This window comes from Podarcis erhardii, assembly GCF_964252035.2.
Source record: "Podarcis erhardii genome assembly, chromosome: 13".
In the NCBI taxonomy this organism is placed as follows: Eukaryota; Metazoa; Chordata; class Lepidosauria; order Squamata; family Lacertidae; genus Podarcis; species Podarcis erhardii.
In genome coordinates this window covers 26994823-27007456 of record NC_138502.1, presented here as the reverse complement: position 1 = coordinate 27007456, position 12634 = coordinate 26994823, and the positions used below count along the sequence as shown (strand labels likewise).

At 44.1% G+C, this 12634-nt stretch overlaps 1 protein-coding gene across 1 annotated transcript; it reads right to left on the bottom strand.

The window, feature by feature from the left end:
* Positions 1–7170: 7170 nt before the first annotated feature.
* On the bottom strand, positions 7171–12131 carry LOC309327669 (melanoregulin-like). The gene is made up of 5 exons (XM_081837058.1): positions 11914–12131; positions 9982–10141; positions 9338–9428; positions 8875–9041; positions 7171–7397 (listed from the first exon to the last, which is right to left on the bottom strand). The coding sequence occupies exons 1-5, from the start codon at positions 11988–11990 to the stop codon at positions 7212–7214; spliced, it is 681 nt and encodes a 226-aa protein (XP_081693184.1). The 5' UTR covers positions 11991–12131; the 3' UTR covers positions 7171–7211.
* Between the last annotated feature and the right edge of the window lie 503 nt (positions 12132–12634).

The following is a 12634-nucleotide window of genomic DNA, read 5'->3' as shown; positions in this document are numbered from 1 at the left end:
TAGTACCTTGGGTTACATACGCTTCAGGTTACATATGCTTCAGGTTACAGGCTCTGCTAACCCAGAAATATTACCTAGGGTTAATAACTTTGCTTCAGGATGAAACAGAAATTGTGCAGTGGCGGTGCTGTGGCAGCAGAAGGCCTCATTAGCTAAAGTGGTGCTTCAGGTTAAGAACAGTTTCAGGTTAAGAACGGACCTCTGGAACGAATTAAGTACTTATCCTGAGGTACCACTGTATTAGGTATGGGGAATATTAACTATGAATAAGATACTCAGTTAAGATAGGGTTGCTGTGTTTCAAAAAGTAAAAACCAGGACCTCCTGAAAGTTGACTTGCCTAAGATCCAGGACAAAGTGCCACCTTTTGGAGATTCCTCCCAGGCTTCAATTCCACCTTTGGAATCCCAGTAATGTCCCCATAGTTAAGATAAGACCTATGGTGCAAGGCTACAGTCAACCCCACATTTAATGATGGTTTTATAGGAAAAAAATGGCAGCCAGTGCTGCCAAACCTCATGGTTGTCTTGCACCAGTAATGTGGGGAGATAGGGTGGATAACTTTTTTTTTTTTAACCCTATACATTTATATTCCAGTTTTCTTCTTTTATAGAACCCAAAGTGGCATCAGCGTGTTTTTCCAGGCATGTGGTTCTCAGGCAATCACCCATCCAAGGCACAGATCTGCTTAGCTTCAGCAAGGTGGCAATCTTCTGTGCCTTCAGACCATACCATGGGAACAGCTGCAGGAGGTGTGTGTGTGTGTGTGTGTGTGTGTGTGAGAGAGAGAGAGAGAGAGAGAGAGAGAGAGAGAGAGAGAGAGAGAGAGAGAACTTAACTCTTCCTGCCTCCCACTGCCCATTAACTCACCTCCTCTCCCAACTTTGGGAGGGGAGAATAGTCTCAGAGGAATTTGCAAGAGGAAATTGGTGGGGTGGGATTAAACACATTCTCCTCTAAGGGGGATTTCACACTTGCCATGCCCCAGTAAAAGCAGGATTAGGAATGGGTATAAAGGTATTGCTCTGCTCCCAGGTGCCATGCATTTGACAGCCTACTATGCCATGTTTTAGACGGCCTGCTATGCTGCAGGTGATGAAGCTCATTTTGTAAAGTATGTAGAGTATGAGGACAATGTGACAGGAGAACTACAGGGATTGGGGAGGGTATCTTTAACAACAACAACAACACACACAGCTTTTAAAACCAATGCAGGATCAGACACTACAGTGTTGATACACAGCAGGCAGCCGACTTTGGCACTGTAAGGTATTATGGGGCTCAGACAAGAACATGACCCCTTCCCCCAAATAATCTTTATTAGTTTTCCGGTTACATACTCCACTTACACATAATGTGTTGCATTTTACATTTATACTTGCTCCCAAGCACTGACTTCCCTCCTTCCTTCTTCTGGTTTTTTATATCACATATAATTCTATCACATTATTTTCACAGACAAGAACATGATTAAAGTCCTGCTGGATCAGGCCCGTGGCCCTTCTAGTCCAGCATCCTGTTCTCACAGTGGCCAACCAGATGCCAGTTTTTATGTTGCATTCTGGTACACTGCTTCCATTTTCAAAGTATTGAGGTTATGAAGTGCTTTTCTCTCCCATTACATATTTTCCTAAGGATGTCGTCATGCTGCAATCTGTGTGGCCGCCAACAGGTGCTGCTGTGAACTGCAGTGTGGTGAAAAACTGGACTCTGCTGGGCCATTGCAACAGCATCAGAGGAAAGGAGGGAACTGGAGATAGAGGCCGTGAGGAGGAAAACAGGTGGCCCAAGTCTGCAAGCAGAAGTTTGGTGAGATGTCAAGGATAAGGGTGGCTTTGGCAGAGATGGGGTGGGTGGTGAGCAAAGTGAGCAGGGGCATTTTTTATTTTTGTTGTTATTATTTTTTACTTGTTTGATTTATATAACGTCCTTTATCAAAAGATCCTGAGGTGGTATACAACTTTAAAAGCACATTACAGAACATCAAAGATAAAAACATAGTAAAAAGCATACTGACGGGCAGCCTAATAATGAAATCATCACCATCATAACAGTCCTCTCCCCACACTGTTACAGGTCATAGGTTATTTAATAGCCATAGGCCTGGGTAAAGATGAATGTTTTTGCCTAGTAGTGTAAGAAATGTAAAGATGGTGCCAGGTGAGGCTTTCTGGGGAGAGCATTCCACAATCGGGATGACACCACAGAAAAGGTGGTATGAAATGGGTAATCTATGGTATGTATTTTTGTGTTTTAAAATTGTAAACTGCCCTGTGATCCTGAGATGAAAGGCAGTATAGAAAATATAGCAATAATAACAATGATGTTATTTATGTAGATCTGTGAGGTAAAGGTAAAAGGACCCCTGACCATTAGGTCCAGTCGTGGCCGACTCTGGGGTTGCGGCGCTCATCTCGCTTTATTGGCCGAGGGAACCAGCGTACAGCTTCCAGGTCATGTGGGCAGCATGACTAAGCCGCTTCTGGGGAACCAGAGCAGCGCACGGAAACGCCGTTTACCTTCCTGCTGGAGCGGTACCTATTTATCTACTTGTACTTTGACGTGCTTTTGAACTGCTAGATTGGCAGGAACAGGGACCGAGCAATGGGAGCTCACCCCGTCGCGGGAATTCGAACCGCCGACCTTCTGATTGGCAAGTCCTAGGCTCTTGGTTTAACCCGCAGCGCCACCCGTGTCCCTATGTAGATCTGTACAGGATAGCAAAATATCAGACTTCCACTTTTAACAACAACAACAACAACATCAATAAAGCAGAGCAGACCTATTCTCTCTCAACAGTATTCTGGCTGACAGACCTTCTCCCATCCAAGTACTAAGGAGGGAGGGCCTTGTTTTGCTTCTGAGATCAGACAATTTGGGAGAGTTCAGAATGGTCTGGCAGTAGGGTGGCTGACAGATCTTCATAGACAAACCCACAAACTCTCCAGGCCAAACAGAAACTGAGGTTGCATCTGCTTTCCCTTCCCCATCCATTTTGGGAAAAACATTGCTTGCCCATTGCAGATACCATACAGAGTGGCTCACGTTGAACAGACCCAACGTACAAGGGGGAGAGGGAGGCAGCTGTTGACTGAGTTGGGTGAAGCATCAGCACACTTGTGGCCCAGGGGAACTATAACTTGGCTTGCTGTTCCTACAAGGTCCCTAGCCAGAAAAACAGAGGAGTAGCTATTTGTTTTCCCATAGTGAGGATCATAATATGCTGACCTTTGCTCAGGGCCAAGAAGGGAGTGAGACTGTTAAGGCTTAGGCAGCTGGGAAAAACAAACAAAACACACACACTTATTGCCATTTTGTTATTTACACAAAGATTTATATCTTGCTTTCCCCACTCCCAAAAAAGAGTTGCTCAAAGCGGCTTATAAAATATAAAAGGCATGCAAAACAACAATCCATCAGTAAAAACACAAATGCAGCACAGAGCAAGAAAACAATAAACCCAGGCTGATGAATTAAATTAAACTGAGCCACAGCAGAACCAAAAGTCACTGGGAAAAGCAAGCTTTTATTTGTTGGTAGAACACAGAGAAGTCTTGAGGCAAGGAGTTCCACATGCAAAGGATCACCAGCTGTGCCTCAGAAGGCAATGGGCAGCAGGAAAGAGAGGTTTTAGCCCTTCCCACTTGCCTTTTGTAGGGGGGAGTCAAAGGAGAGCACGTTGCCATCTCTTCCAACTGCGCCCTACCAAATCGGACTGAGTTTCCATCTAGCTCCCCACAGGATGCTCTAAGATACTCCAATCCCTTTATCATTTTACAGCGTGATCCTATGCAAATATGCTCAGAGGTAAGTCCCTCTGAGGCCAATGAGACTTACTCTGAGGTGGATGTGTTGGATTGCAGGTTTAGTTGAACATTACACAGTTGTGTTGTGTTCTTTTAAAAAGCATACTATCTAGCTCTATGATATGGGTAGATGATATTCCAAAAGTGGCTGCACCAACATACAGTATTCATATAAAGGTATTATGTGACTTGACCCTGGATAGCTCAGTTGGCAGAGGATGAGATTCTTAAGCTCAGGGTGGTGGGTTCGTGGCCCACGTCGGGAGAAAGATTCCTGCTTTTGCAAGGGGGTTGAACTAGATGATCCTCGTGGTATCCCTTGCAACTTGACAGTTCAGTGATTCTGTTTTCAATCCTTTCAATTCAAAACCAGGGTGCTACAGTTAACGTGGGCATCTGTACACACAGGCAGGAGTATCCCTTCCAAGAGGCCCGAGATTCCTGCGAAAGGTGTAAAACCACAGAAACCTTGACAAGGAAGAACAAAATCATCACAAGGAAAGTTGTTAAATGAGCTGGAGGTTTGTGGGACGGGGGGGGGGGGGAGAAGAAGACTCATTAATTACCTAGCAGTTCTCAGCTGTCAGAAAAGATACTGACAGGAAGAGATATATGTGTTTGTATGTCTCTGCCAAGAGGGACAAGTGGAGCAGTTTCCAACATTTCTTGCCAACCTCTAGGCTGGATGCTTGAAACCTGCGATCCAGACTCCAGGAAAAGGCCGTCCTGGGTCCATTGCATGCTTGGGATATTGTGGGGAAGGAGAAGAAAGGGAGAAATTTCCCCAGCCGGGCCCTTTGTTTCCCGCAAACGGAGACTTTGCTATTTAGAAACAGGAGCCAGGGGGATTAGCGGCAGGGACAGCAGCAATCCCTGTCACCAGGCTCCGGGCGGCTTGTATATCAGGGACAGGTTGTACACAGAGAGATTGGAGAGAAGAGGGTGATGAAAGGAGAACAGGTGGCCTGGAAGCACAAACAAAAATGGAGAGGGAAAAGGAAGAGGAGAGAAAACAACCCTTCTTATAGAAAGGACAGAAAAAAACATTTTATAGGCAGGCATGGCCAATGGGCAACATTTCTGTATGTAGTTTGCCATGGAGATCCACAGGATTATTTTTTTGCAGGTGTGGTAGAGAAAGCAAATACTCTAGGGCTGTTGTTGTTGTTTAGTTGTGTTGGACTCTTCATAACCCCATGGACCAGAGAATGCCAGGCACTCCTGTCATCCACTGCCTCCTGCAGTTTGGTCAAACTCACGTTAGTAGCTTCGAGAACACTGCCCAAACACCTCGTCCTCTGTCATCCCCTTCTTGTGCCCTCAATCTTTCCCAACTTCCCAGGGAGTCTTCTCTTCTCATGAGGCTGCCATACTGTATTTCAAAAAGTGAAAATCCAAACTTGTCTAAGTTAAGCTTTCTTTCTTTTTCTTTTTTTCTTTTTGCAAAATCTCAATAAAATAAAATTGAAGCTTTTGAGCTATTTTTAAGGAAAATCAAAATCAACACTTCCAGAAATAAAAATAATATCCACACTTCCAACATGGGTTGCCATGATTTTCCGTGATTTTTGGAAATTCCACCTGGATGCTATTTCTGACGGACAAATCCTAGATATATGAGCAAACATACATAAATCAAAGGTGGGAACAGGCAAGCTTCTCTCAAAACAAAAGAGAGGGATACCTGCCTACACCTTTTGCCTTGCACCTCTGGTTCTACAACTGCTAAACATGTACAGTGGTACCTCTGGTTACGAACTTAATTCGCTCCTGAGGTCCGTTCTTAACCTGAAACCGTTCTTAACCTGAGGTACCACTTTGGCTAATGGGGCCTCCCGCGGCTGCCACACGATTTCTGTTCTCATCCTGAGGTAAAGTTCTTAACATGAGGTACTACTTCTGGGTTAGTGGAGTCTGTAACCCGAAGTGTTTGTAACCTGAGGTACCACTGTACTTGCTTTTCAAAGTGAAAGCTGGGAACCTGGGACTTATGCTTCATCGGGGGGGGGGGGGTAACTCCCCCCCATTTTTATGCCAATGTTCTGTACATTAAACCCACTTCTAACAACCTCCTGCCTTGTCCTCCTCTCTCACACAGAGTAGGGTTGCCATACATCCAGAATTCCCCATACATAGTCGGAATACGGCAGTCGGAAACAGTTTCCGGGTGGAAATCAGTTCAATATCTGGGAAAATCCAAACGTATGGCAACCCACGTTGGAAGTCTAGATTTTAGTGATTTTCCTTAAAAATAGCTTTTTAAAATTCCCTCTTTTTTGGGGGGGGGAGATTTTTGGGAGGGGGGGAAGTTGAATAACTTCAGGCAAAACTAAAAAAAATCTCAACAGCCTTGGCCCCAAAAACACAGAGCATCAGGGTAACTCAGTTTCTGTGCCAAACACCCAAACCCATGAGCTGTACAAATCATGCAAGATTAAGCTAATTGGCCTTTACTGGCATATTTTGCTGAATATATCCGGCTACTCCTGTCTGCTAATAATTGGTGGGTGGGGTGGGATAGTTTGTACAGTGCATCAGAGTGGGAACAACAGCCTGCCCCTTTTTAAACCACACTAAGGCCTATAAATAATTTTTTTAAAGCAAACATGTGGACAGCAAGTCTAGACTCTCAATGTGCTCCGTTGTAGGCTGAAATTCTACATTCTGGTGCATGTGCAGCACCCTCAGCCTTATGACCAATTGTGTACACTCAGTGCTAAAGGAATCTGAAGTGAATTCAGCTAAAACGAGTTTGCAAGTCCTCTATGTCATATACGTAATTTATTATACTCCATGGAAAGCCTCATAGCTAACTAAAGTTCAGCTCATAAAGGGAAGAAAGAGTCTCAAAGATATCTTTCTATTATCTCAGCCTCTGGCCCTGCCATAGGCAAGAGAAAATGCCCTGGAAAAATATGGAGATATTATTGTTCATCACCCTGAGAATGTCTGATATTTTATCGTGTTTTTAATATTCTGTTGGGAGCCACCCAGAGTGGCTGGGGAACCCAACCAGATGGGCAGGGTATTGTTGTTGTTGTTGTTGTTGTTGTTGTTGTTATTCTGAGTTTTGAGTGGCAAAGCCTAAAGTAAAGGTATCAAGACAGTCTCCATTTTTGGCCATGGAGAACATTTCAGTTCTACGTTTTGGTTTATTCCAAATGTTGGTTATTCCAAATGTCCCCCTCCTGTTTTATAGAAAACTACAGACTGAGCGTCGTGAGAAACGATGCTATTTGTTAACTCATGACATTAATAACAAAAGAAAAAGGGCAAAGCATGAACAGGAAATGGGGACGCAAGTTCTTTGTGTCAAAGGGAGTTTCCAACAGGTTTGCGGTTCAGTAGTCTACTCTGAATCCACTCTTTCTTCAGTGTCTGCCTCACTTCTGTCTTCTCCTTGGCTTATTCCCCGTCTATGCCCTCCTCCATCTCTTCCTGAGCTTCGCTGCTCATTGTGACCAAGACAGGACCAGGTGTTGTAGGTCCTCCATCGCTGGAAGAGCCATCGTCCTCTTCGTCCTCCACGGGGTAGAAGTGCCGAGCTGCTGACAGGAATTCATCTCCCACATCAAGGAGAAGCAGCCTGTCCTAGGGGAGGAAAGGTGACAAAAATAAAGAAAAAAGGTGATAGTGTTGGGTCCATTGAGATCCCACAATAGAGCTGGCCTAAGACACCTGAAGTAGAAAATTTAAAAATGATGCACACACCAAGGCAGGAGTAAATATCGGATTCAATTACATTTTACCTCACAGTAATTGTGAGGTAAAATAATGGAAGGAGGGAGAGTGGCAATCCTTGGGTCACCAGAGGGGTCAGGGATCCCCCAAATCTTTAAGCAAACAAAAAACTAATTTTTGCCAACTACCTCTACCCTGCTTTTATATGACAGAGGATGTGAGGGAAACACATATAAAACAAACCGAAGAAATGGTCCCTGTTTAGGGCAGGGGCCAAAGTACTTCAAGGAGCCTCTGTCACGAGGGAAATTCCAAGGTTCTTAGTAGCACAGGCCTAATACTGAATGGGTAGGGTTGGAGTATGTAATTAACTACAAAGATACAAGTATCTGGTAATAAAATATAAATTAGATTTATTAAAGGAAGTCTGAGTCTAAAAGCATTCAAAAGGGGGAAGCGGAGATAAAGTGATTTATTGTTGTTCTGCTCTGACCGTTTTCTAGCCTAGAGACATCCACCCTTTGTTGTAGAAAATAGTTCCCAATAAACTATTTGGCCTTCTTAGAAGAAGAAGAAGAAGAAGAAGAAGAAGAAGAAGAAGAGAACAGGAGCTAGCACACCCTTTATTTAATTATTTAATTATTGCAAATAAAGAACAAAGCATTCTTCTTCCTATCATCATCATCATCATCATCATCATCATCATCATATACCGCCCTATACCCAGAGGTCTCAGGGTGGTTCACAAAACAATATCAAAATATAAAACCACAAAATGCATAATCAAAATTAAAACAACCTAATAACCCCCCCCCCAAAAAAACCCGCCACATTTTAAAAGGGCACAGTATGCCAATGAAATCAACCAAAGTCCTGTTCCAGACAAAGGAAAAGATTAAACTGAGATCTTTCTGCCTCAAAGCGAGAGAACTGACCAACCAAGCAAACGCCACATATTTTTAGCCATTAACAAGGCTACCTGCAGAAGGGGGAGAATTTCTAAAAGATTGCTTTGTCCTAAAGGCACCACCTTTAGGTTCTGTTGAACAGAAAACTTGGCATCACACTCCCAACACTAGGAGGAGGCGAAACATCACCCTTAACTTGGAGGACAAAAGAAAAAATATTTGGGAGAGGGTATTAAAGGATTCGTAAGGCCAATCAGCACATTAGAAGGAGGCAACTCACAGAGGCTTCATGACACTGGAAACAGTTATTTGAAAACCACAATCAGGCTACCTGGAGGAGCTTGCGTGCTGCTCCTACCTCCATGGTGGCTTCTATGCCACTGTGGGTTAGGCCCACAGCTTCTGTCCCTGCGGTGATGTACTGCACAGACAAGCACATGCCCCAAGAGAAGTTTCTACCGAATCCTTCCTTTACTTACAATGACAAAGAGGTATCTCTCAGGTGGACCACCACGATGCCAGCCAAAAATGGTTGTCTGCTCAGCCAGGGCAGTGTGGATCCTGCGGGCCTCTTGAGGATTGCGAAGGGATTCATATGAGGTGCTGGACGTGACAGTGAGGAGCCCATCTGCTTCAGCTTTGAACCCTACATTGGGAAGAGATCATTTATGCCCATATCCACTCCAAAAACCAACTCAATAAATAATAACAAGAGCAGCCCTGTTGGATAGGAATGGAATCCAGTATCCTGCTCTCACAGTGGCCAAGAATAGGTAAATAATAGTCTTCACCCCTCCAAAGAAAACAGGGAGAAGGCTCTAGTAGTTTTTAGTCATGGAACACTAAAACCAAACTTGAGAGAAATGAAAGCGAGTAAAGGTAATAGCTCTCCTAACACTCTCCAGTTTGGTCTGTGGTGGAAATCCCCCAAAGACACCATACCCAAGACTTCTAGGATTTGCTTCCATCGGTCCTTCATCTTCCGACGGATCTGCCGGTGAGCGATGATGTCAAAGCTCAAGCGTCGGTATTCCTTTGTCAGGATAAAAGAGACCATCAAAAGAATGAACCACTAAGCTATGTTTTTCAGGAAAATGCCCACTATCATGTAAAGTATGTGTGGAGAAAGGCCTATATATTACAGGGATCTCTAAAGGACTGCTTTGTGTGTGCACCTACATGTGCATTAACACACCGAACCCCACTGAGGCCCCTATTCCTAAAGGTCATGTCACCCATGCAGATTGTGTCTATGTTACATCACTTTTCTTTCTTCCATCCATGGATGCAAACAGCAGAATGTGGCAGACAGTTAAAGAGTACATCACTGCTTTTTCCGATGCTATTTTTGTCAGGAAAGGGTTGAATTCCTCCAATAAGTTTCTTTTGGCCCAATATAACCCAATGGAAGCCATTAGCCAACTCCACCTGTATAGCCCTATGCTGGTTTTTATTTGTGGGTCACATTAGAGTGTGACAGAAACTAGAAACCGGTTTATATTATTTTAATGCTTACATCAATGCATCACTGTGTTTGTGGGCACACATACACAATAATTCTTGTCTGTTGCGCAAGGACAACATACCTCTGATCCCCGGCGCGTTTTTGACCTTTTCTCCAGCAACATGTGGAGTTTATGATCATCATCCCGTTCCACGTGAGTCTTGTCCACTGGTTCATTCCACAAGTTGACAGCCTCTAATTCCCGTCGTTTCTGCAACTTGTTGAAATACTGAAGCGTGTCGCTGCAACAGAAAGGTTACAAACAAACAAACAAACAAACAAACAAACAAACATCATCACAATGGCTGCTCTTCAAACCGAGACAGGACTCCTAGGTCTACTTCTTACCAAATAACTCAGTGGTAGAGCATATGCTCAATTTCTGACATCTGCAGGTAGGGCTGAGATTGCCCCCTGTCTGAAACCCTGGAGAATCTTTGCTGGTCATTGTCAACCATACTGTGCTACATGGAGCAATGATCTGGATCAATAGAAGGCATCTTCCTAGGTACTGTATCTGGTATCTGGGCTTTATCACTTTGGATTGAAAGTGGGAGCTCACATGGGCAAATGCTTCTCACATAACCTCTTCCATTTCTCCAAAGAAAATAGGGAAGTCCAGTGCTATTTTTCTAGGAAAAGAAGTGCTGGAACTCACCATGAACACCTCCCTTGTTCTCTAAGAATGCAATGGCGCCCACCTGAGAGGTGCTGGCAAATTCCAGCTGAAAAAAAGCCCCAGGAACATTCTATTCCATACCCTCCAACATTTCTCCAATGAAAATAGGGATGTTCTGAGGAAAAGCGGGACATTCCGGAATCAAATCAGAAACCAGGACGGCTTCTGTAAATCTGAGATTGTCCCCGAATAATGGGGCACTTGGAGGGACTGTTCTCTGTATAAAAATAGTCCCTGCACAGAGACAGCTAGCATATTGAGGGAAAGGCATAGTCTTCTCCCTGACAAGCTAATTGTTTTCATGCACAGAAAGAACAATTCTTTCATGTTGTGATTCCTGCAACTTCAGTCCAAAGCAGTACAGCCTGGGCACAGGTTTACCATTGCGGTGAGCGCAACGCATCTCTTTAGCCTGGTAGATACCAGGTTGGGACTGGAAACCTTGGATTTGAGCCTTGCTGCATACATATGCAGAGCCTAGGACTTGCCGATCAGAAGGTCACATCAAGTACAAGTAGATAAATAGGTACCGCTCTGGCGGGAAGGTAAACGGCGTTTCCGTGCGCTGCTCTGGTTCGCCAGAAGCGGCTTAGTCATGCTGGCCACATGACCCGGAAGCTGTACGCCGGCTCCCTCGGCCAATAAAGTGAGATAAGCGCCGCAACCCCAGAGTCAGCCACGACTGGACCTAATGATCAGGGGTCCCTTTACCTTTACGTACATTTATTCACAATAATTTTTCAGACTAAAAAGTCACCCTCAGTTAAAGTAGACCAATTAATTAAAAGCTGATTAATAGAAGCATTTAATGTTGCAGCCCTAGAATTAAAGTGTGCATATAATTCAAGAGGGCTTTTGTGAAGGCACACACAAAGATTGTGACTCAAACAAAGCATTGTACATTGAAACAGTAGCTAAACTGTGAAAGCAAGAAAGGCGGAATCCTTTCATGATGAATCCTGTAAGTTACATAACCAAAACACCATTGCAGGAGGAGGAGGTTTTCAGCAGGCTTGGGGGAATGCTAAGATTTGCAAAAGTAGAACTGAAATATTTAGACACAGAGCTCTAATGGAGGAAGGAAATGCCATCTGGTTGTTGGGAGTGGGGATGAAATGGAATATCCTGGGAAAGGGTGGCGTTGTCTAGCCAACTGGGGCCCTAAACAGCAATATTCTGTACTTCCAGAATTCCAGAACTGCCAGCTTCCGTACAGCATCACTTTGAAAGCAGAACACACTTACCTTAATTTATGCCGTTGTCTGCCATTGCTTATTATAAATTTGGCAGAAGCTCGAGGCTTGCTAAATGAAAAAGCTGATTTGTAACACATACCCAACCACCAATGGATTCTTCTCCAGTTCTTCTTCTATATGGCAACAGCAGCTGCAAACTTTGTACCAGAAATTCATCTCTCTCTCTTTCTTGCAATGTGTTGTAAATGCTAAGACAGGCTTGAGACCAGCATATTGAAACGCAATAAAAACCAAAGTTAAAACAGAAGATGGAGAGAAAATGGATGGGGCAAGTAGTAAAGGAACTCTGCTTGGGGGGTGGGAAGGCAAAGGCAAAGGAGTCCTATGAATTCTCTTAAATATCATCTGCACGTCATAAGCAGTGATCATGTGAGATTCTCCCCCTTCCGCCATAGCTTAAGGCCTTTTAAACAAACTGCAGAGTATGAAATAGTATATTGTATGTTGCCTCCATGTTTATATGGAATGAAAAGTAGGTTTGTTTTTCATATCTTCAAGAAGAGAGACCGCAGGATTAGACGAGTTGCGAGGCACTGTGGAGCCACATGAAGCCAAAGGAGCAGCGGCATGGAAAGGCAGAACAGAAGCCAGGACATGCTGTGTTATCCACTGGGAGAAATTCCACCATCTATTCCTTCTGCAACCAGCCCTTCCTCCAAGCAGCTCAGGGTAGCATAAATGGAGCCACCTCAGTTTATCCTCATAGCTACTTTGCAAGTTTGATTACGGTGAGCAAGGCAGTGGCTTGCACCCAAAGAGCTTCTTAATCACCAAGTAGGTTGTTTGACCCTAGCAGGGCT